This window comes from Urocampus carinirostris, chromosome 2 (genome assembly GCF_059441175.1).
Source record: "Urocampus carinirostris isolate Australia breed hairy pipefish chromosome 2, RoL_Ucar_1.0, whole genome shotgun sequence".
Lineage (NCBI taxonomy): Eukaryota > Metazoa > Chordata > Actinopteri > Syngnathiformes > Syngnathidae > Urocampus > Urocampus carinirostris.
Window position 1 is genome coordinate 55,944,660 of NC_142350.1, and position 26,244 is coordinate 55,970,903.

Genomic DNA, 26,244 nt, shown 5'->3' on the forward strand with positions numbered 1-26,244 from the left:
TTCAAAAGCTGACCTTGCGCCTTATAATATGGTGCGTCTTATAAATGGATCAATATTGAGTTGCAACAGGTCTCGCAACTACGGTAAGCAGATGCCGACTCAATTTTCCCCCGTTGTTGTAGTGTGCGGCGCATGCTGGACTATAAATACCGGCGTTTCATTTCCTGACCAATGTGTCAATCACCATTTGAATCAGTCACTATTGGTTAAGTTATTCAGTGGTCAAGAAGGCGTGTCCTTTTTACCATTTACAGGCTCGTATAGGCTAAAGCGGGGTAAAACAAAGCCTGCAATTGGCCTGAAAAAGATATGAATCACAAGTGAGGTTGATCTACGGCCTAGAGAAAATAATTTTTCTAATCTGTTGATTTTTGAACAGGAATTATGGGGCGTAACAGAACAAACAATGTCTATTGATGCAAAGATGTGTTTCTGCGCTTTTTTTTTTTTTTAAATATTTGTTGCCGTTATTGCGTATCGAAAAGTAAATATTTTACACGGTTAAATTCACTACACTCACGGACGGTTGTAAGGAGACCATGGTTGCCTACTATCATCGAATGTGATGGCTGCAAAACAATGTCTTTGGTGAGATACCCCGGCTTTATATATTTCAGGTATCTTGTTTCAGACTGGTCGTGATTGTGATTTGTGGCATGACGAATTTCAGTGACCGGTGACATCGTACAGACACCTATTCTGTACCCGTTGGAGACAAGTATTTGCTTCTCAACTGGGGGGCTGACAAAGTATGACTGACCTATCTGACTGCTTTGTTGACGTCCCTATTGTAGGGCCTTATAGTCCGGTGCGCCGTATGTATGGGAATATATATGACCATTTTTTGGGGGGGGGAGTGGGCCTTATAATACGATGCGCCTTATAGTGCAGAAAATATGGTAATTTTCCTATTGGGAACATTTATCATATTAAAGATTAAACCAAACACATTTGTTGACAACATTTTGAAAAGTGGATTTGCATTTGTTGTGTGTATATATATATATATATATATATATATACTTCTGGTGGATACAATTAAATTGCTAAAATTAAAATGAAATGCATTGCTCATTCTTTTTTGTTTTAAATGATGAGTCCACATATAATATAATCTTTGGTTTAGGTAGTAGAAAAAGAGTATCTTATTTGCAGGTGTATAGCATAAATTTGTATATACTTTTGTTTATTGTCAAGTTAACTGAAAAACACGTTTTTCAAACACTTTTATTCTGTTGTTTCGTGCACTATTTTTTATCGGTTCAAAACTTCAATACTTGAATAAAAGAAGAACATTTAAAATGTCTTTAAGAAATCTGATTCATCGATTAATCGGGGGGAAAAAAATCGATAATGGAAATAATCTTTGGTTGCAGCCCTAGCTGTTATTAAATCAAATGTATTTTAGAGCACCTTTCAGGTATTAATTGCCATTTCAATATTCATCAAATTCCAAAATATCGGTGCCGATAATTGGCCCGTCCGATAATCAATCGACCTTTTGTTAAAATACGGTAAAAACAAAATAAATAGTCTCAATCTGAAATAAATAAATAAATAAATAAATTATGGTCTTAATCCAACTGCAAATAGTCTGTTCAAATGATTGTGTCAGTCCTGTCTTTTTCCAATACTCACGCATGTAAAACTATTCGATTGCTAGTGAGCACGTGCAGTTTCCCTAATCCAGGATGTTTTTATACTGCAAAGCACTGTGGGACTTGAAGTTCACAGACGAATGATACACGCAAATTCTGCCTTACTCGCTAAAAGATTCTCTGGGACATTTCCATTTTATTTTCTGTGCCCACGGTGAAGACTCGCATTCGTATCCATCCATAAAGAGTGTAAGGCCATACTTGGGGCACTTTTGGAACGCAAGTACGGTACTTTGTCGAGGTTGGGGATTGACATAAATGAAAGCTTCCTTTTTTTAAAAAGTTTAATTGGGAAACATTATTTAATTGCGTAATGATAATAATGCTTGCCCGCCCCAAACAGATTGAATGCAAAAAACAATTATAACAGGTTATTTGTTTGTCTCCAGGTATGGAAACAATTCATTCTGATCACAGTTGGACTATTCCCTGCATGTAATCAATGTTTGTGAGTCTGCAAAGATGTAGAGGAACGTAAATTCTCCTGCTGTTGTTGTGCCGGTCACGTCTGAATTTCCTAGTGAAACGACGACAATCAGCTTGCCACTTCTGGAAATAATTTTCCCCATAGCAGTCGTGGCGGCTGTTTTACTTTTTTGATATCCGGGTTGACTTAAACCAGACAGCATTTGATGTAAACAAAAGAAAAACATATCGGGGTGCTGCTGTTGAACAGAGAGGAGTAAATGACAAGTTGCCCAGGTGGGGAAAAACAAATTTCATCTCGCGGAACAGATAAAAGTTGCAGACGCGAATCCGACAGGGAGGAAAACGATAAGATTGCCTCATATATTTTACACGTAAAAATGAGATCACATAGTCGATACATCACGAGCCAAGAAGGTCAACAAACAAATCGATGCTGTCATGTGGAAAAAAACATTGAAGTTGTTGCCATTTTTTGCTTTTATTTTCTTGATGGAATGTATGCAACCTAGGTAAGATCTCAATTATGAAGTCAGACCAGGCTTCTCTCTCGCAGTTTTTTTTCCCCTTATTCGTGGAGGATCTTTACAGCATGCACTTGTTTTTACGCAGGTAGTTATTTAGATGACTGCTTTTTACTTCTACTAGAGAAATATGTTAAGTCACCGTAGTTTTCAATTGAGTAGCACACTTCGGCGCTGCAGTTTGGCGCCAAAGTGATATTAATTGAATACCTCTATCATAAAAAATATGCTTACTAAGATATCAGTTCAACTCCAAATCACGAAATCTGTCATGATTACCGATGTGATGCACCTGTGCCCGTTCCTTTGGCGCCACCTGCCTCGGACTCTGATTGGCTCCCAGTAACTATTTAAACCCACGTCTTTCTGTCACCTTTTGTCAGTCCGTCTGCGAACCTCAGTTTACTCTAGGCAAGTTTTTTGACCCTGACTCACTCCTGTTTTTGCTCCCGTCTGTTCCGCAGCTTCGACCCGTTTTTTGAGCCTGACCACGTCTACTCTCGTCTCCTGGCTTTCAAATCATTGCTTATCCCGACCACGTTTTTTGATATCCTGTCCCGGCTACTGACCCATTTTTTTCCGTTCCCGTCACCGCCGTCTCTCGCCACGGAAGTCCCACTTCCGCGTTTAGAGCGACCTGCTTCCCGCGACCAGCGATCACCGAATCGTGGGTTCAATCCTTTCCCTTCTTCCCAATAAAACAGAGAAACATAACGCAAGTGGGTCCTGTCTCCGTTCAGGTCCCGACAAAATCCAAAGAAAATGTCCTCTTGTGTCACAGTAGAAGATGTGACTCTTCCTCTTTCCACATTTACATGGCATACGTCAGGACATTATTTATATCTTACAACCGATGCAAACATTCTTTCTGCTTTTCAACATCACAAATTGCATCTCGTAATTTGCAGTCTATGCCTTAGGTGCCATTTTACATTGCAGCACTTCGGCAAAATGCGCACTTCTGCGCCCAAGTGCACACATGGTTTGAGGGACTCGGCCCAAGGTAAACCCGAAGCACGCACTTCGGTGCCGAAGTAAAGCTTCGGGTTACTTCAGGCCGGGGTCCCTCAAATCAAGTTAATCAATCGGGTTCGGGTTCATATACCAGCGGGCCAGGTTCGGTCGGGCTGAATGATCTTACCTCTAATGCAACCCAATTTTTAAAGTTCATCTCATCTCATCAGCTACACCTCTTATCCTCAGTAGGGTCGCGGGGGTGCTGGAGCCCATCCCAGCAATCATCGGGCAGTAGGGCAGGAGACACCCTGAACTGGTTGCCAGCCAGTCGCAGGGCACACGGGGACAGACAACTCACTCGCTCTTTCACATCTAGGGACAATTTAGACCGGCCAATTCACCTGAAATGCATGTTTTTTGGAATGTGGGAGGAAACCGGAGTGCCCGGAGGAAACCCTTGCAAGCACGGGGAGAACATACGAACTCCGCACAGGAAGTCTGGAGCTGGATTTGAACCCGCAGGAGGTTCCCAAGACATGAACTGTGCCGCACATGCGCTAACCACTGCGCCGCCGTGCTGCCAAATTTTTAAAGTTATTCATATAATTAGCCTTTTTACTTGAATAAAACAAACCAGTATTGATGTTGTTTTGTTCAACATGATCTAATTCAGCGACTGGGTGTTTATCATGCAGCCCCTCAGCGCAAAGGTCCAGTGTTCAATCCCAGTCACCGCAGAGTTTGCATGTTCTCCCTGTGACTGTGTGGGTTTCTTCTGGGCACTCCGATTTCCTCTCACATTTCAAAAAACATGCAAGTCAGGTTAATTGTCCGGTCGTAATCGTCCCTAGGTGTGAATGAGTGAGTGAGTCGTCTGTCTCTGTGTGTCCTGAGACTGGCTGGCAAGCAGTCCTTTGCCTACTGCCCGAAGATGCCTGGGATGGGCCAGGCATCCCCCTTAACCTTGTGAGGATAAGCAGCCCAGAAAATGAATGGATTGATCTAATTCAAAGTATGCCATTAAGACCCAAAAAAGCGACAAAAATGGTGCTAGGCTATAATTTTTTCACAATACTAGCAAATAATAACATCACATTTCGATCGTTTTGTTCAAAGCAAGGATACATGCTGTATTTAACTACCTTTAACAATAATAATATGAGAGTGCCCTATGCCCAATTCAAGGAGAAAGTGAAGACTTGAGTATCAATTATTAAAAAAGAGAAAGAAAAAAGAAATGAATTGTATTTGGTATAAATTATTCAATACTTTTAAATAGGACCTTTACTGAAACATTTTGATGACTTCCATCATAACCCAAAGTCAAAAAGAGCATTTTGACATCAGAGGGCAAAAGCGTACACATTTCTCTACAAACATAAAATTTTTCAGGTGTAAAACACTGTAATTTTCTGTCTAGTGCTTTTATTCACTACAATTCTTTTCCATGAAGGTTTTTTATGGCTTTGTCATTTTTGAGTCGCTTTCCCTCTCGGAGAAGTGAAGATGTAGCAGTAAATTACAAGGTGCGGAAGCCTGGAACAGCACTTTTAGTCACTGCGGCTTTCCACAGACATCACATTCCCAGTTTAACCCTCGATCGTGTTTTGGACTTTTTTGTTTTATCATGATTAGCTTGTAAAAGAACTAAATGGACATTTTCCTCCTCAGAATTGCTTTTTGTTTGTAAATAGAAGTCCCAAACTAATCCATTAATCGACAATCAGAAAATGAATCCCCAACCTTTAGAATAATTATTCCCTTCGAAGAATAATTTACATAGACATTTCACAAATGTAAATCTTCACCAGTCATCAATAAAAGAAGACGTTTGTTTTGAACACAAATAATTTAAATGCCAGGACAAAAAGATGGGTGTAATTATTTGGGTGTTTCATCTATTCCACGTTAAAGTGTGAAAAAGTTATGTATTGAAAAAACATACCATTTTGGGGATTTTATTAATACATGCACAACTAGCCAACTTAGAGAATGGAGTTAAAGTCTACATGCGTAGTTTGGGGGACATCCCTGCATACAGACAGATTCAGCCCATTGGCTTAAAAAACAATCTTTATGAGGGTCCATTGGCCCACCATCAATTTCAAATTCAAACCTATCTGGAGAAACATGAAACCTTTCCTGAATTAAAGAATCATGCCCGAGAGGCGTGATTTTTACTCAGTCTCACTGCCTCTTTAAAAAGAGATGTAAAACAGAGTTCTTATTTTCTTCCGGGACTTGCTCGTACGTAACCGCTGAAACACTTTAGAGCACAAAGGAAATTCAATTCTAGACGCAGCTTCCAAGGTGATAGTTTAAACAAAACATCATACATTTGGTTCTTAGAGAAAGTATTAAATGTAAATGCATTTATATAGCGCTTTTCAAGTCAATGAAGACCTTCCAAAAAGCTTTACAATGTGCTTCACACTTTTCCTTTTACACACTAACTAACCGATAGCAGCGTCAGCCATGCAAGGCAACTACTTGCTATTAGGGGCATTAGAGATTCAGTGTCTTGCCCAAGGATACTTCGACATATAACACGGAGGAGCCGGGAATCAAACTGGCAACTTCTTGAACCCAAGAAGAGCGCTCTACCTCCTGAGGTAATGCCGCCCTATATTAGCGTAATTTTCTGCACAAAAGATGATGATTAGCATCATAGCTGAAACCTTTAGGTTTCTTTTTGCTAGCAACTTAACATTTGTATTGGTTGATTTTTGTCCCTAGTGTTTTCTTTCTCTTGTTGAGTGCATGTATTAATAATTCGTTTTGTTTTATATTACTCTGCCTGGCTCCTTGGTTCCATCCCTTTCTGAAAAAATGTAAATTGTATCAGTATTTGAAGAACTGAAAGTGATAATTTAATTCAAAATTAAATTAATTGGCAAGGTTTTTTTGCCTTTGGTGAAGCACTAGCGACATCTAGGGAAGAGAATTTGTTAACCTATTGCACTAAGGAACAATTATTTTCAATGAAATGAAATGAAAAAAACCTTAAAAACCTAAAGAAAAAAAAACTTACAGTTTGTTGTAACCATATTTAAACAATATGCTCAAGTTAACATTGCTACATTTTGTGAAGCAGTACATTTTACAGAAGGTCTGACAAATGAGTGAAATAAGGGGATGCAGTGAGTTAAATAAATCATTGGAATATGTGCGTGACCTTGAATAATGGAGTCAAGGCACAATGGAAACACGAGCAGGAAGAAGACATGGCAGAAAGGCTGACATGGAGAAAGGACCTTCAAGTCGGGCAAAAGCAAAGCAAAAACAAATGTGGACTTTCACTATTCTAGGCCAATATCTTGTGGCTGTTTTGTGAGGATTATTGGTGCCAAGTCAAACACTAAAAAATGCGACTGTTGCAGTGTAACCGCTCACAGGATGTGACTACCAAAAAAGCGGCCCTTGCACGCACCTGACAGGAAGCGTGCGGTCTCCCTTGCGTCTGTCCATTTCTCTCTGCGGCACAGGGTACCATCGGAAGTTGAGCTTCCAGTTAAAGCCCCCGTACGTCATGTCCGAGCCAGCCATGTACTCGAAGGTGTCATCGCTGATCACGTCAATGATGGGACACACCACCGTTTTCCTACAAGCATACAATGAGCACCACACTTTCAAAAAGGCGACTCCCATTTACACAACATATGAGGCAGCACCAAAACACACAGCGATACTAGTGAACAGCCATTGCATAATGCTCATTTCTGCTTGAAAAAAAATAGAACTTTTCCTGCCCTGTCATTGGGGGCCTAGTGACTGTTGAGGGCCTCGTGACGGTATTGTCTGAGTTGCGTGCTTCGACATCCTAAAGCTGTGTGGGGTAAAATTACCAGCTGCTGTTACGGCATGCATTCCTCGTTTGCCTTTGCCATCCAGTAAGTGGGCGATTGTGGATTCATGTTTGCGTCTACCGCCACGTGCGTCACACTTGGTATAATTATGTCCGGCTAGCTCCCGTTAGCATCGGGGCTGCTGAGGGCTTTCCTGTTCTGTTGCTCCTGGTTGGTGCTTGTCGGCTGCCCACCGTGTGTTGTTTCACCGACTTGACTGCCATTAGCGCTGGTTTTGCTGTGTACCTTAGTGTATTCCCGACTGTCTTTGTGTTTATCTGTGTAGCAGTTGCCACTTTTCGTTGTTGGCTCCCGCTAAGTCTGTCTGCGAACCACAAGTTTTTTGATCGGCCAGCCATGCCCTTTTGTTGATCGGTTCCGGTTAGCCCCCCAGTTGCTGTTTATCGCTTTTTTGTTCTACTATTACCGCAGCCAGCTGGGACACAACGCCTAGGTATTCAAAAACTACAAAAATGTCACTTAAAACACTTGCGACCCTGTCTACTAAATAACAAATGAAAAAAATATGGCGACTGGCTTGCTATGGTGCTGGTGTTCCTCTGATGACATCAAGGCTCAGGATGACAAAGACAAGACATGCTGTCTTCAAAATGCATTCTCTCAGAAAATAATTTGAATATACAGATGAAATACAGTATAATCAGCTTCTATGCAGAAACTATGTACTATTTCCTCACAGTTTCCATGTTTAAGAATTTGTGAATACTTTTAACACAGCATGTGTAATTAACTGCCTAGTTAACATACGAGCCAGCCCCCTGCAGCCTAGCTTACAGTTAAGGCGCTTGAGCGTGCGAAGGACTTACTTGTCTTGTTTGATGCGAGCGAGCAACGGCTCCAGCCAGCCTATCGTGCATTCACAGTGAGCATCCAGAAAGGTTATGACCTAAGAAAAAAAAGGACACTACTCAGAGGGTGTCGGAAATATGCGGCACGTTCAACAAAGGTGAAGTTAACCAACCTGGCCCGTCGAGATGGAGGCCCCCTTGAGACGGGCTCGGATGAGGCCGGACCTCTGATCCATCCTCACCACACGAACAGGAACTTCCAGCCTGCGGACGTATTGCTCCAACGGTCGCTTTAGGAAATCTAAAGAGCACGGGAAGTAAAGAAGAGAAGACTGTATTCATTTTGTAGTGAAAACAGGGTTTTTACCAGAAAACTTGCTACAACAGAGGGGTAAGATGTTATAGAAAAGCCTGGCTTATAAAACACTTGGGAAAAATTCTACACTCTAAAAACACTTAAAGAAATAACTCGAATTGGGTCAAAAGAATGAAGTGATTCCTAACTAATTGTACATATTGCAAAAGTCAAATTTTGAACTATAAAATACAATACTAAAATCAGGTGTCTACAATGGCCCACGGCTGTTACTTCATGTTCCTCATATTTAATCTCTTTTTCCTGTTCAGTCAATTGGCATCAAATGTGTTTGAGAGGGGCCGCATCTCATTTTATTATAATTTATTATGTTCTATTGCCTTTTTCCCCAAAAAAAATAGTGGGTCTCAAGAAAGTTAGTAATAAGGTGAATGAAAAAGTGGAAAACAGCGACAACAATGATCGTGCCGAAGAAGGAAATTCTTGCGAAATATAAAAATGGTGCAACTGTTTGATATTGAAGCGCCACTTAAGGGTACAGTAAATGGTTTGAAATGGTTTTCTTTTTACTACCAATACATTGATCTTTAATAGCTACACATTTAAAATAATATTGTCGTTAAAGTACATGTTTCATTAATATTTTTTTTTAATTTTTTTTTTTTTCAGTATAAGGCCATTTTAAAGCAGTTTCGATGGTTAGCGATTTTGCGATTTATCCTTATATATGAAGATAAACGGAAGAACAATTTGATTAAACTTTTTGGGCTATTTTGAATGAAATGGCCTGATCAGTTTGGTTGTTATAAAGAAAATAAATTAGTTATTTTTAAATTGCTTGGAACAACATAGATCATTTATTAATACTTTACACCAAAATACATGCGTCCTTTCCTACACACCGAAAAACACATTGAAAACGTATTGTCTAGGCTTTTAAATAAAATGAGCATATTTTGGGTTTTTAAATAAAAAAATAATTAGAGTTCTTATTAACAATCAATTTGTATTATCTTTTGAGAGAAACTTAATCAACTTTGAAAACCAGATGTTGGAGGTCCGAAACAAACCAAATAAAAAAACATTTTAAAGTGTTAGTTTCTGTAAAACAAGGAGACAAAACAAGTTGGGTAGTCGATTAGTCCATTCTATCTTACTCCAAATTGGTGAATTTTTATCCAATTATCCAATTGTATATGACAGACAGACCAATGAACAGTAGTTTTCATGAAAAATAAGCGAAAAAATGCTCAACATATGCTCCCTCATGACATCATATCGGTTAAGGATAGTTAAGTTTATGGCGAAGACAGGACTAAGAACAAAAAAAAGGGTTGTTGTATTACAATTTCCAAACGAGCATCTAAAAATCAATATCGTTTTAAGACACCACAGATTTCCCATCAAAGCTAAACTAAATCATGATTATACAATGTGCTCTCTCTACACACCTGCTTTCCTGGACACCGCTGAGCATCGAAACGTTTAATCCAAAAGAATCATTAAGACATTTAGTGCCTTTTACGCCCAGAGATGTAAAAAATCAATTTCAGCTAGGTTGGCTAGCTGTGAGTGAGTAAAAGAAAGGGCTACATTTTGGGCTGTAACAATTCGTGGAATCTAATTATGTCATTCATTTCCAGTGTCGGGAGTAACGCGTAACAAAGGAACGTGTTCCTGAAACATTTTTAATGTCTTCTAATCATTGACACATTCTCTTTCACTCATGAAGCAAAATAAAACTGAAAACAGTTTTACTGTGAGTACATGAACTTGTAATTTCTCCCTACTGATATTGTAATATTCTCCCTACCGTACAATTACATCCAAGCCAATTAAGGGCTAAAAAAAAAAAATACTGAAATCTGGGGGTCAGTTTATATGCGAATATTTGGTTGTGTGTCACCAGTAGCGAATGGTAGGCAGCGTGTGGGGAGGGGGCGTGGCTTATACAGGCACAACTAAATCAAGTGAGCAAACGTTAACACCGAATATACGGTAAAAGTGCTACATCTTGGGGTTTTTTTACCCAGAAAATTATTTTTGCAGAACACAATTTCTGGGGGGGTAAGAAAACTTCTTGGACATTGAAGGAAATAGAGGAAATATTTGAGTGGTTGAAGACAAAAGACAAAATTGATATGTAGTGTCTTGGTTTTGTTAGTTTGTAAGCGCTCAAGCTTGCATACGTTAGAAATACAAAGGGTTTACTGCTTTCACAGGTTGGTGTACACATTTTCTTCTATTTCTTTAATTATGTGGCTATTTATTTCTAAGCAGTTTTAGGTAGTCAGCTTCGATGTGAGTATGTATGGGAATTTCTTACTAGATTACTTTCAGAGTAACGAGCTACTTTTGGGTGTCAGTAGTCTGGAGGTGAACACAAATACTTTTTAAATGAAGTAACTAGCTATTGTAACTTTTTTCAGAAACTCACCCCACACTTAGTTTTAAAGCAAAGTAAAATGGGGACAGTTATAGATAAAATCTAAAATTCAAAGTATGTGGTTGCCTCATCAATTGTGAAGGATAAGAAACATACCTATGAAATTACAAACACGAGAATCAATGCAAATGTCACATTCTCCATTCCTACTTGGAATAAAAACAAATAAAAGAAAATCATTAGAAAGATTTTGGCTAATATACAAAATAAATAGTACTATGCCAATGTATTAACCTGCATAAATAAACGTCAACAACATGGGTCAAATTACAGGCAGTTCCTCCCTCCTTCGAAGGCATAGACAGATAAAAACAAACACGTAAGCTGGTGTCTTAGCGCTGCAGACAACACAAACACCTTTGATTTACACCTGACCTTAGAATGCCATGAAGCTAGGCGCTAGCTGCTGCTTGGGCATAATAGCAAAGCGTAATCCCCGCAATTGATAAATTAAATACCTAATCCCCAACACACAACTTGGATTAAAAGTACAGTGCAGGGAGGAGCGGCGCACAACGCAGATTCCGAAGAGATTGGCCCTCACAAACCTGATGAAAATCACACCGCGGCTTGAGAAATAAAAACCGGGCTCAAATGGAATTAGACACGAGCTGTGTGTATGTGTGTACCTCGCTCGCTGGCATCATCCACCAGCACAATCTCCTCCAGGAGCGTGTGGGGCGAGCGGTCGATGACGGAGTGGACGGTCCGCAGAAGCGTGCTCCACGCCTCGTTGTGAAATACAATCACCACGCTCGTTCTGGGCAGATTGTCAGGGTAGAGTTTGTTCTTGCACCTAAAGACAGAATAAAAGACACCAGTTAAATAGAGTATTTAGAGCAGTGGTTCTTATCCCTGTTGGAGCAATCGGACCACCAGTTTCATATGTGCAAACCAAAACCAACTTTAGTGTAAGATGCTTCTTTTTTTCAAATTCAAGACATTACGCTGTTCTGCTGGTGCACAGAATGAACGGTTCAAAACAAAACCAACATAGTGCATAAACTCACAACAAAATTACAGAACTCGGTGCAAATCATTGTGAACTTTCCTTTGACAGAGTTCCTACAGCTTAAGGCAAGTTAAATTCATGACATTTTGAGACTTTTTTAATGCCTTTTGAAATCAAATTTAAGACCAAGTTGACAAAAAAACAAGTGAAACACGAAACAAAACTACACAAATATGTATTGCACACAATACATCGTGCCTTCTACACATTACATGGCAGAGCTTTTAGCCATGGTAAAAAACGGTCGTCGTACAGCCATCCATCCATCCATCCATCCATCCATCCATCAATTATCTGCACCGCTTATCCACAGTAGGGTCACAGGGGAGCTGCAGCCCATCCCAGCTATCTTTGGGCAATGGGCAGGGCAAACCCTGAACTGTTTGGCAGCCAGTCGCAGGGCACACAAGGACGGACAATTCGCTCGCTCAGTCACACCTTGGAACAATTTGGACCGGCCAATTCGCCTGACATGCATGTTTTTGGAATGTGGGAGGAAACCGGAGTGCCCGGAAGAAACTCACGCAAGCACGGGGAGAACATGCAAACTCCACCCAGAAGGTTCGATCTCATGACCTCAGAACTGTGCCGCACACGCGCTAACCACTGCACTGACGTGCTGCTAGCTATGTGTATTGTGCGTAGACCTAATAGACGAGTTTGCACTGAAAGGCCCGACTGAAACCACAACACCGTTTTCATAATTCCGTTATTGTGGTCACGCTATGTTGCCACGGAAGTAAATGGATACATTATCAAAAAAGACAATTGATAAATGTTTTTAGTTCAAACAAATATAAAGCTTATTATTGTGTTCATTTTTTTTATTTGAATGCCAAATAAGGCCTTGTTTTTAGAATAATGAATTCAATGCCTTTTAAGACTCTTTAAGGATCTGCAGGAACACTGCTTTGAGAGACCAGTTTAGATGTGCCTGGCTTCACCTTCTCATAAAATTTTCACAACAAAGTTCCTTTTCTTTGCTTGTATGTCCATCATCAAAAAGGACTGCCCGCAAAGATATGTTGTAACAAATGGTATAAATAACTCCAGAGACAAAACATGAGAGTGTGGCTGTCTTTAAAAGTTGTCGTTGAACCATCTTCTGCTGAATTTAAATGGTTTTGTCAAGGTTTTCATCATTGACTTCTGCTGCCCCATTATCAAACGCGAATGGACTATCCATGCTGGATATGAGTCTCATGCAGGGAAGTATCCGTGGAAATAATTTGCAAGCTTATCTAAGTGGGTGGTAATTGCTTGTTTTAGTTCCATGCATACAGAAATGTTACCAAATGAAGACACGTCTTTGATCGTACAGTTTTCAAGAAGGGAAAAGTTAGTTAGTTGTATCGTAAATATTAGTTTATTACTTTATTTTTTCACTCTACATAATATGGATGTAATTATACGGCATACTACGATGCTATTCACATGTTGGATAGAATGCGCTTAATTCAGTGCAGCACTAATTGGCAGAGCAATTTCACATGATCACCGGCAGCCATTGATGGCCAAGCAGGGCATGTCATCTCATATGGACATGATTAGTTGGTGTGTATTGATTCCTGTGGGAGAGGCTCCACCGAACCCCTGAGACTGACTCACCGAACCCCTAGGGTTCGTTCCAGCCCAGGTTAAGAATCACTGATTTAGCGCGCGACGGCATTCAAAGTATTTCTTTATTCACACAATCTATTTCATAATGGGAATATTGTTTTTTTCCCCTGGAATTTTTTTAAAGTGTTAGTGAACGGAACATTAATTTAACACAGCATCATTTTCAATGACACAATTAATGAAGGAGAAGAAACGTATGCTGCTGACGCAACTATTATAGATGCTCCAAGAAGGTAACCGCCATAAACGATTGAAGCTCAAGCGCTTTTGCAGGTAATGTTGTGAAAAGGCGTTTAACCACTAGCCCAGTTATTGGCAAATGCTAGTAACGAGCAGTACTTGCTGTGCCGTGTCAGCATAATTGCTACTTTGGTTAACCAAATCCAATTGCTGAAGAATTATAATTGTCTTTATTGTCATCGTCAACAATGTAGTGAACATGCTTTGCAACCAGAATAGACATAACACCCCTTTATAAAAATGGAATAAAGATTTAAAATAGGAGAGAAAAAAAACAAGATAAAATGATTGTCAGGATAAATAGACAAAACTATTTAGAAGAATCGCCTAAGTTGTAATAACAGTGCAATAAAAAAATTGTGCATTGTCACAATAGTGCAATGAAAAGTAGTATAACAACATTAAGCAGCAGAAAAAAAAATCGAAAATAAATGAAGTAAATAAATTATATATGAATACTGACATTTAAATACATAGACAAAATATATATTTCTCACAGTCTTGTATGCCTGTTTAGGGTGGTGATAGACTGGGGAAGGATTTGTCTCTGAGCCTGTTAGTCCTTGTTTTAAGGGACATGTAACACCTACCAGAGGATAAAATGTCAAAAAAATGGTGGCCATGGTGAGAATTGTACTTTAGGATGTGGTTGGCTCCGTTGTGGTATTGCAATCATGTGTCGTCAAATGTCAAACATAAAATTCCCAAAAGTTAGCAGCGAACCACAAATAGGAGAGTAAAACATTAACAGCATCTGGGTGAGGTGGGGCCAAAAACAAAAATCACAGGATTTTCACTTTGTACTTGCTTACGTCTGTGACCAAGTATGATAAGATGACGTTACATTAAAAATTACAATAGCTTGACAGCCTTAGAAATATAATCAAAATCCAAGGAAGTGTGCCTTAATAAAGTAAACTGTGGGTGACTAAAAGTTGAGCAGACAGACTTATCTCATAATTAGACACATGTAAATATGTGGGCCATGACAGATGGTTTGGAGCGCTCATTAATTCAATCTCGCGTTCATTTAACTTTTTTCCGTCAAAGCAACCTCATAGAGAATTAGTCCAGCAGGGAAATTTGCATCTGCTAAATTAATTCTTCTGCGTAAAGCAAATGTCTTCATTTTTTTTCAAGATAATGATCATGTAAAATAAAACCCTTGTATAAAATGTGGGACAAGAACATAATCTATGCAGAATCTAAAATCTTCAAATAATCACATTCGATACCTCCCAGCTTTGCGGATTAAACAATTCATAATCGCTTTGCTGGAAAAAAGATTGTATTTCTTTTGAATCTTAAGAAAAAAATAAAGATGAGGGAGGAGTAAAATGACTGTTTAGCATATGAAAAATGACAAATATGCATTCCTGTTAGGAATGAATCATTTGTGGAAAAAAAAAAATTTCATCAGGTCACAAAAAGAAACCCAGTTGGGAACATCTGGCATGAAATCTAGGTCAAAAAGGGCGCAACATGCAGGCTCGCTGATATTAAAGGATCAGTTGGCACGTTTTTCGAGTTTTTTGTAATCATCCAATAAATCCAGCAGAACGCTGAAAAAAATGAAGAGGAACACAGCCCAAATATCTCAAGCGATGCCTGCACCACAGTCTAACATTTTTGCATCAAACAGTATTTTGTATTGATTTTAGGATTAGAATTGTTTTAAGAACATAGTGAGATTAGACATAGCACTCCAGGATTAACATGTAATACAGACCTAAAGAGAAAAATAATATAAAAGGGAATGTCAGGATAAATAGGCAGAACTATCAGAAGACTGTAAAAAGTTGTGAGTGCATTGTAACAATCCATCCACTATCCTCAATGGGGTCGCGGGGGTGCTGGAGCCCACCCCGGCTATCTTTGGGCAGTGGGCAGGGGACACCCTGAACTGGTTGCCAGACAGTCGCAGGGCACAGAGAGACAGACCACTCACTCGCTCATTCACACCTAAGGAAAATTTGGACAGGCCAATTAACACGCATTTTTTTGGGGATGTGGGAGAAAACCTGAGTGCCCGGAGGAAACCCACGCAAGCATGGGGAGAACATGCAAACTCCACACGGGGAGGTTGCAGTAGCTGGACTTGAACCCTGAATCTCGTGGCTGCGCGCTAACCACCCGCCCGTCGTTCCAACCATTGTAACAATAGTGCAATGAAGAATAGTGCGATAACATTAAGAAGCGATACAATTCAAAATGAAATGAAATGAAATGATCTGCATTTTCAAGTCAATGACTTCCCAAAGCGCTTTACATTGTGCTTCACATTTTCCCAATAGCGGCCGTGATCTGTGCAGCCATGTAAGGCGCTAACCTGCTTATTGGGGGTATTACCCAAGGACACTTCGGCATGTAACACGGGCAAGCCGGGATTCGAACAGGGATCCATTAATCCTAAAACGATCGCTCTACCTCCTGAGCTACTGCCGCCCCAAAATAAGTCGACAAATAAGATATAAATATTATACACATTAAATAAAGCCAAGTTAAGAAATTTTAACAGTATTCTGCTCTTGTTTACAGGTTTCCTTGACCTTTTTCACGTTTGAATTTAAATAAAGTGGAACCTCGGTTTTCGAACGCCTCTCAGTTCGAACAAATCGGTTCTCGACCAAAAATTTCGAGAAATTCTTGCTTTGCTGTTCAGTCAAATAATCGGAGTTCGAACGCCGGTACGCTAGGGTGTGATGCTGAGTGGTGTACGGGTGTAGATCGTGTAGATTGCCCCCACCCCTCGTGAAGAACTGTTATCACATGCTGACGTGTTTCGTTTAGCTTTCGCTTTTAATATAGGTGTACCAAATGTTTTAGCCCCTAATTATGCCTCCGAAAAAGGTCGGTGCAAGCAGCAAAGTTGCTACAGGTGAAAAAAGAAGAGTAGTGGTACAACTATTGCATTTAAGAAAGAAATAATAGCAAAATATGAAGAAGGTGTGCGAGTTTCCGATCTTGCTATACATACAGCATGGCTTCTGCTGAGCACCACAAAGGTAAGAAATCCTATTCATAATTCTTTTCTTTACCCTTTGTTTATTTTTACACGTTCATGTTAGTGTAATCTTTCGTACGGAAGATTACGATGACGCGAACGTACGACTAGCCTGGGTTAGCTTTGTTTATGTAAAACATTCAGGGTGTTGGAACGGAGCTCCCTTTCCAATGAAGCGCTAGCCACTTGTTGTGGAGACCCGGGTGCTAAATGACGTGTAAATGACCTAATTTTTTTATTTTTACACGTTCGTGTTAGCGTAATCTTTCGTACGGAAGATTGCGCTAACGCGGACGTACGATTAGCCTGGGTTAGCTTCATGTTTACGTTCGTGGTAAACATTCAGGGTGTTGGAACGGATTAAAACGATTTTACATTACTTTTAATGGGAAAAACAATTTTCGGTGATCGACCAAATCGGTTTTCGAACAGGGTTCTGGAACGGATTATGGTCGAGAACCGAGGTTCCACTGTACCTCATTGTCAATTCATGTTGTTGTTACATTTTAATTTGTGCTATTTTTCTTAACCCTCTATAAACCCCTGTTCGTGTGATGCTGTGCAAACATTCAATAACGATTGACAATCCAAATGTAAACCAATGGGGAAAAAACACTTTCCCTGGATTTCAGCTTGTAATAATAATATATGATCAACGAACACAAAAATCTGCAAGATGTTGTGTGCCTGCACTAAGTCAGGGTGTCATTGTGTGTTTATTTTAGTGCCATTTATGCTAATATGAGGGAGGTGGAGCAGCATTTTGCAAGATGTAATTTACAGAATGATTCATTGGCTGCCTGTCCCACCAAGAAATGGAGGGCAGGGTCAACATTCAAACGTCACTTGAATATGAAGACAAAAATATGCCCTCTCGTAAAAAACGATGCCGTCGGAATGTAAAAAGGGAAAAATGCGTCATGTGTTAGAATGCCGGCATGGAAAACATTCACATTGTACGGATCCACCCATTGGACGCACATGTGCACCAGAACAATGTTTCTTTACGTTTTTGAGACAAAAACAACTTTTTATTCCCATTAAAAAAATCTTGAAGTACACAGTCCGTCGAAAATATTTTAAAATTAATTGCTGGCACCAGTTTCATGCCTAAATGATCACGTTGCCTTAATTGACAGTACTGTATCACATTTTGTCATGTATAGTCACTGTGGCTAAGAGGTAATACAGGTTAACTTTTATGGTTCATAATTTTGCAGCACTTTTTTTGATCTTACTATACTTTTAACCTGTTGTCAAAGTTATTTACTATATTTTTCATCTAGTTTTGCAGAAAAATTACCCAAAAAACTACAAACAATGACATTACCTGTCAATATTGTCTGAATTACTAACTTTATATAGTGCTTTTAAAGTCAATGAAGACCTCCCAAAGCGCACTACAATTTGCTTCCCATTTTTCCCTTTTACACACTAACTAACCGATAGCAGCGTCTGGGGGCATTAGGGATTCAGTGTCTTGCCCAAGGACACTTCGACATATAACATTGAGGAGCCGGAAATCGATCCCAAGACGAGGGCTCTACCTCCTAAGCTAATGCCGCTAATACCGTTTTTATGTTATTACCAGGTTGTAATTATTAGAAATCTGGTTAAAATAGGCACTGCCAACCACTAAAAAATGCCTTTAAAGACACTGTTCATGTCAATGATTTTCGCATGCCAATTATAAATCAACTTTCAAAATCACTATGACCCATCTATGATTTCTGTGGGATACTCAGGTACTCTTAGGGGGCTACTTGGTGCCCACATGCACCACGTTGAAGACCTCTGGTTTAATACGTTCTGACTTTTCAGGTGGTTTTAGTATAATAAGAATATTAAAATTAAAATAAGATTTTTCAGTTAATCTGATTTATTATTTTTTGCACTGCAGTAAGATGCCACCAATTGATGTGGATGAATATTCCAGTCTGATCACTGGAAGGAAGCAAATATACGGAATAATGTCCTGCCCCCAAAAATAACTCATTATTTGTAGATGCCCGTTTTTACCAGTGTTGAGACTCGAATGAACCCTAAGGGAAATGTTCAAAGCATTGATCAAAACACAAGGGGTGCTTCTTAGACTACATACCTATGTTTAATGACATTTCAAGGCTATCAGTGAATATTTGATAGCACATTGTTTCAGAGCACTAACACTAAAAGTAGCTCACACTTGAAAAGCAGTATCTGAAGTAACTAAAAAAAATCTTTGTTGAATTGATTTTCTTCTACATAATTTAATATAGTTTTATAGAATCAATAATTGAAAATTAGAATGTCTTGTTCCAGATGTTTTCAAAGAAATGTACATTTCCAGGCCAAATTTGATTTATTTGGATATTTTCTTGCATTTTCTGCATTTTAAGACAATTCAAAAAAGTTCCAATTCATACTTAAAGTACAGTATTCAAATACAGTTTAGTTTTGCACAAATTTTGTTTGTCTATTGAAAATGAAAAAAACTAAATTTCTAAAGACAAATAGCTTTTCTCAGAATATACTAATAGTTTTGGTATTGCTTTCAGCCGTGACCCGGAATCGAGTCCCGTAGCATACAACGTTTTGTATAACATATGCAACAGTCAACTGTGCATCCATCCATTATCTGCACCGCTTATCCTCAGTAGGGTCGCGGGCGTGCTGGAGCCCATCCCAGTCATCCTTGGGCAGTAGGCGGGGGACACCCTGAACTGGTTGCCAGCCAGTCGCAGGACACACAGGGACAGACAATTCGCTCGCTTATTCACACCTAGTGACAATTTGGACCGGCTAATTAACCTAACATGCATGTTTTTGGAATGTGGGAGGAAACCGGAGTGCCCAGAGGAAACCCACGCAAGCACTAGGAGAACATGCAAACTCCACACAGGAGCTTTGATCTCATGACTTCAGAACTGTGCCGCACACGCAATAACCACTGCTCCGCCATGCTGCCTGCAACCGTCATACAATAATACATTTGGTAGCTCTTATATTGTTATTATTTGCGCCTTTTAGTCCAGTGCACGTTATATATAAAAATGTATAACAAAAGACTATATTTTTGGGGGTGCACCTAACAGTGCGGAAAGTACAGTATGTATTACATTACAATGGATGCTATTTGGACAACACAATCCAAGACGGCCTAACTCATCAATGGACAAACCTGACATTCATTCTAAAGAAAACCCGAGCTGGCGGTTAATAGGGTGCATGTTGGCTGCTCACCCTTCGAGGCGGACGTCAGGCAATGAGCGATTGAGTGCAATCATCTCGGAGGCCATGAGGTTGAATTGGTTGATCTTAAACATCTCTTTCATCTTCTCCTGGTTCTCCTTTGGGATCACCACAGGCTTGCCCCCCTCCCCTGGTCCATCCCTGGGCCTCACCATGGGGTCTGGATGAGGAAAATGGAGCTTGTTAAAAGCCAGAGGCGGGTTTGCCCATTGATGAAAGCTCACCTTCTCGACCGGGCAGTCCTCTCTCCTTCTTGTCGTCGCACTTGTTGCACTCGCTGAAGTAGAGCAGGATGAACATGTCCAGCATCACCCAAACCAGAGAGGTGGCCAGGACCACTTTGCAGTAGGCGAACCTCCGCATGCTGGGAACGTCACCTGAGAAAGACACAAAGGGAACAGTTTAAGAAAGTGGTCCCCAACCTTTTTCCTGTGAAGGCCACATAGCTTTTCCCTAGTTCTCAGATGAGGAGCTTGGGTCAGTTTGTAACAAAAAAGTATGAATTAAAAAGTATTTGCAGAAGTGTGCCCAAATGTAAATGTGTAAGCCACAATCAAATAACCCTTTTGGATTCTTCACAGAAAAAAAATCGTAAAATAAATGATAACACTATTAATTAAATAAATAACCAAATAACATTTATTGCATTCTTGACGGAAAAAAAGTTCATGGACCACTAAGCTTTCTGTTGTGCTGTGCAGTCTTAAAAGGTCAGAGGACAGCTTAGTTGTCAGCGCAATAGACCAAAGACTTGTGAAAAGAAAGTAGATTGGATCTTATTATCAGACAATTTTTAGTCATGGTACCAGAGATGATTTTCTTTTAATTCACATTTTTTTATTGAGTTTTGCATACAAAAATAAGATAAAAATCTCACCAAGTACAAACCTAAAGACAGACAGGCACAAGAACGGTTCATCATGTGGGAAAAGTAAAGACAAGAAACAATACGCTTAACAAGGAGTGTGGTGTTATGCGCTATGAGGCGTTACAAATTGTGGTTGTGGATAAAAACTTCCCAAAGTCATCCCATCGCTCATTAGTCCCATTCAACAAGTTTATTCTTCCCGGCATTTTTTCACAAGAAATTACGTCTATCATTACTGTTTCCCGAATATTTATGGTTGGACTATCCCGGGAGCTTCCAGTGTCTCACAATTATCCAAACGCAGGTCTTGAATTCAGTTTTGAGGATTTTGAAAGAAAATGAGTCGAAGTGGGACACTATAGTTCTGTCTCCATGAAGTCTCTGTGATTTTGGGAGCATACCTTTCGACCATTTTTCAATACAATCAATAACAATTTCCCATACAGCGTTTTTACAACATTCCCACAAAGCATCAATCAGTGTACCTCTCTCATTGCTACATTTCCAACAAAAATCATTTTTGAGCAGTCCCATTCTGAAATGTCTTTGATAGTGTGAAATAATGTCTATTGATTATTTTATATCTGTACATTTAATTTTAGCTTCTCCTAAATAATCCTCTGACCTGAAGAGAATCCCCTCCCATGTTTTCTTATCAAAGTTGCAAGATAGGTCTTCTTCCCGTTTGAAGTTATCACATGAATTCTTATTTACCCAGGGTTAGGGGGTGATGCTTATAGGTATCATTCCTGATATGTAATTTAGTTTTGGTGCCACTGATATTTTGATTGTATTAACTTTTTTTTTTACTTTTCCCAACAATGTCAAATCAATTTTGAAGGTTATTTTTTCTTTGCCCAAAACATTTTCCATAGTAATCAACAGTTTCCTTAATTTTTGGAGATAATTCGATGGATTACTACACCATGCGTTTTGAGAACCATTTGAAATTAAAGGGTTTTATAGTTGGACTGTGAACATGTCCCTGCTATAGGCAAGACTTCAGATTTGTGCCAATTGATGCAGTAGCTGGAGACTTTGGAAAAGGTGGAAATAACCAAGCAGAGCTGGAATAGAACTTGCTGGTTCCTGGCTCAGGGCCAAGATGTCACCTGCATAAAGAAACAACTTATGTTCTCTGCCTCCTACCATGACCCCCTAGAATCAGTTCTCATCACTGTGCTGTTTCATTGTCCTGCTTATATTAAAAAAGTTAGATTTTATGTAATTTGTTAAAATTTAAGCTTTGGGACATGAGTACAAGATTTGTATCCATTTACAAAATCCATTCCAGAAACAAAATTTTGTCATTGAAGCAAACAAAAACGTCCATTACATAGTATCACCACCTCAGAATGTCAATTTTGTTGTGTGTTTCAGAAGGATGTCCTGCTCCTTCCTAAGGTTCTGTTCCTCTGTGATTTAATTTTATCATAATTTAAAATGCCAAAATCCCAACGTGCCACATAAAAAAAAAATCTGTTTCTTCCTCCAATCCTAAATCCTTCTTCCAAAGTGTATTTTTTACACAGCGCGATTTATCCTTTAACCATGCGTCTAAGCACCACGCTTTCAATTTCTCAGAACGTGAGCTAGCTTGCGCTGCTAGCAGTGCAAGACTGTGTGAGATGAAAAGTTGCCTTTGAAGAGTTCCCAGTGAGGCTTTACTTTTTGAAGGAAACTGACACGGTGGTGGGAAGTGTGTGAAACCAAAAATGCTCGAGGTAAACTTGCATGTGGAATCGGACCAAACTGAGCCAGGTGTATTTGAAAGAAGCAGATTCGGCCATCAGCTCCTTTACATGAAAGCAAGTTGTTGCACTTGCTCAGGTTCTTTAAGATAGGCAGTCCATGAGCAATGAAGCAGACTGATTCAACAAGTGAAATATATTAGGTAATCGGGGTTGGGTAGGGTTACTTTAACTTGATTACTTTGAATTACTTTTGGATTACTCCAATACCAAATATGCTAATAAAAGACAAAAGAAAGTAAATATGAATAAAATTATGACTCACAACACGTGGTACGCTTTCTCTCCTGGCTTTGATCTCCGGCAAAACTACCATAAAATGCGACAGAAAGAAAATGAAAATAAATCCAAACAGCTTGCCAACATCATTTTTGCCGTTCCATGTATTCCGTTACTCCCCAAGCCTGCACAAAATTTAGTAATCCACTAGATCCCGTGTCAAATTTGTGGGCCGACACATTTTATGTAGAATTCGGTTGCTAATATTTGAGCAACTAGGAATAAATGGTTCAAAACTGATTCGACCAAAAACTACATTTTCCCACAATGCCTATCAACTATGATACATTTACAATAATTGTGAACTGACGGCTCCACTACACTGAAGTGTTTCCATATTAATACCAATGAGTGGAATTAAGAAATTACCTTGAAAATGTCCAATATTTTGCTATACCTGTATATATACAATGTAACCACAATGTTTATAACTTGGATTATCAATAAATTCAGTTTTTTTTTTAATGAATGAGTAGTTACAATTATAATTTACATTAGCCCATTTGAGGACAACCATTACGCTGCTTAAGCCCTTGGCGAAAATGAGTTTGACATACCTGCACTAGATGTTAGATTAAAAAAGGAACAACATATGATATACATTATTCTTGGACATTAATTTACTTAGTGCAAAGACATTTTGACCACATTTCAAAAATGTTTTGTGTCTAATTTGCAATAGCTAAACTGATAAGGGCGTTGAAATTATGTTCTTCAAAAGTTAAGAAAACATGTTCTATTCCCTGTCCCACTGGAGAGTTTTTTTAATTGATTTAATCAATTCATCTGTTAAAAGAAGAATAAAATGTATTTCATAAATATTATGCAACAGGTACTGGTACAACACATTATGTGTGTTTAAAAGGAAAAGTCAAAAAATTATATTTTGAATAAATTAATGAATGGGAAAATGAATGACCTTTATTGTCATTACACAATCATCCAAAAAATTGGAGGGCTTCTCCTTTTAGTGAAAAGACAAAAATACATAAAATGTAAAAAAATAAATCATAATATGTATTAAATGCATCTTGTTTTTTAAAGGCTGGGCAGCAAAACGACAACCCAATTTGACGGTCCATACTGACGGTTACAATTTTACTTTATTTGAAAGTGTAAAAAAAACATTTCACATTTATTTAAAGAACGTTTTATTGATTAAAGATGAATTATAAGCAAAGTGTTTGGACATTGATTTTAAATTAGTTTCAAAACAAACTTAGCGATTGATAACTTCACCAAAGTTGCTCGTACTATTTTGTCCCCTGATTTGCAGAATTTTTTTTTTACCTGAAAATAACTAAGTTGATTGGTGGGTGCTTTTATACCCTAACCACCAGGGTCTTGGGGACACCATTTCCTGTGGTGTGTCTTAGGCAAGTACAGCCTGGTGGCGAAGAATACAAACTACATAGACTCAAAGTGACCAAACTGCACGATTTTTATTCCCATTATTTCCCAACGTTTTTGTTTTTTGGGTACCAGTAGAGGCTAGAATGCAGACATCTATGTTAGCTAAACCTCGATGAGGCTCAGATATGTAAAATAAATTCCTCGACCTTGGAGTATTAATAAAAATAGACGTTTACTTGATAGTTAATGCATTTTCTCTTATTATCAATCAATATTGGTTTTGGTGTAAAAAATTGTGATTTTTTTTACCACTAAGAGGGACTAAATAACACACACTTCCCTTTGAATTATTTAAATTCAGTAAGTTTGACTGTTTTTAAAATGATGAGTAAATCATTTTAATTTGATTTATTCCTCAGCCCTTTAGTGTAATTGATATATTTCAAAGACAAAGGATAACCCAAAATGTGAATCTTTATTTCACCCATATTCATACCAATTTGAAACTCAAGTGCCAAATCAGTCAATTGGCTTCTGATGTTTGTTGCAGGCAACCACTGGTGTAATGGAATGAATGTTTAATAGCAACAAAGCAGTTATTTTGACACACAGAGGGAAAAAGGATCACCCTCAGAGTTCCTTACCAACCTGCTGTGTATAAGCCAATTTGCCATTTGTACTTGCAACACGGAAAATCCTAGTGCGTCTAAGCACCCGTACGTGCACACGCACAAACATTTACGCCCAAATGACATGACGTACGCAGTCTCGAGGAGGCATGAGAGAAGCTGCGACAGTAATTGCTTTTCTTTGGCAAGCGGCGACAGACAGAGCCACATTAAAATTCCCCTGCTCTCCTTTCCGTCTCTCCTGCAGAAGCGTCTCCTCCACTCCATGCAACTGACTCGCCTCCTCTGTCATCCCTCAGGTTGTAGCAGCACCAGCAGAAGGGAGAAAATTAATTTGGCCACGGCGATATTCACAGTCAGCACTGGGAGACAAAAAAGGGTTTGTGCATCGCTAACTTGGCGGCAGCCTGGCTCAGTTCAGCTCAGGAGGATGTGGAACTGCAGAGCAGCGCTTCTAAATTCTAGCTTATAGGATTGCGGTGCCACAAAGTGCCACGCAAAGCAGATTCATGGAGGGAAGATATGTTTGCTCTCCCACCGCGCTCCAAGACAAAAGTTCCACAAAGTTAGAACTGTATCCAATGTTGTCCTGATTTGAATATTACATTAAAGCTCCATAATGTGATCTACACATGCCGAGAATTGTACCGTTTTTGAAAATTAAACACCGACTGCATTAGAGCTGAGACTCTCGATATTCTAACTCATTCAGTGCCATAACATTTAAATGCGTTTTAAGGAGCATTGTCCCTGGGTGCTAAAACGTAAAACTATGTGTTTTTGTTTCATTTTCAAAAGAAACTATTAAAAAAAAGTTTGGCGCAGCTCGTCAGTATCAAGCCTCTGGGAATGATTTCAGTATGCAAAATCACCATTAGATGGTAGGAGTGGCTTTATCAGATCTTTGTTTACACATCGAGGAAGCTATCACTTCCTAGTGTTGCATCCTGAACCAGAGAATAAATGAGTGTATGGTGAGTAGGTGCAGTGAAGCAGTGTGGTGAGATAAGTGAAGCTATAAATACACAAAGTTAATGCTTTAAAGATTTTTCTAAAAGGGATAACAAAGTCATTATGGCAAGAACGGCACCCGCCCTTCCCATTTGAGAGAAACGTCTGTCATTGAATAAGTTAATGATTGATGAATTGTTCGATTATGAAAAAAACAATCAAATCCGTTTTTTTTGTTTTTGTTTTTTTTTAAATAACATGTTTTAATTTCCCCCTCTATTCAATTATTTACGTTTTGGACGGATAGAAAAACATTGCATAAAAC

The 26,244-nt window shown here is 39.0% G+C and overlaps 1 protein-coding gene across 1 annotated transcript in view; it reads right to left on the reverse strand.

Moving 5' to 3' along the window:
• The window catches only part of galnt1 (UDP-N-acetyl-alpha-D-galactosamine:polypeptide N-acetylgalactosaminyltransferase 1), a 76,776-nt gene that overhangs the window by 18,560 nt on the left and 31,972 nt on the right, over positions 1-26,244 (reverse strand). The window contains exons 3-8 of the mRNA XM_088327223.1: positions 20,313-20,465; positions 20,080-20,248; positions 11,611-11,777; positions 8,393-8,520; positions 8,238-8,317; positions 6,996-7,166 (exon numbers count right to left, since the gene is read on the reverse strand). Coding sequence (XP_088183349.1) covers positions 6,996-7,166; positions 8,238-8,317; positions 8,393-8,520; positions 11,611-11,777; positions 20,080-20,248; positions 20,313-20,451 — 854 coding nt within the window. The 5' untranslated portion in view covers positions 20,452-20,465. The remainder of the gene's footprint in view (positions 1-6,995; positions 7,167-8,237; positions 8,318-8,392; positions 8,521-11,610; positions 11,778-20,079; positions 20,249-20,312; positions 20,466-26,244) is intronic.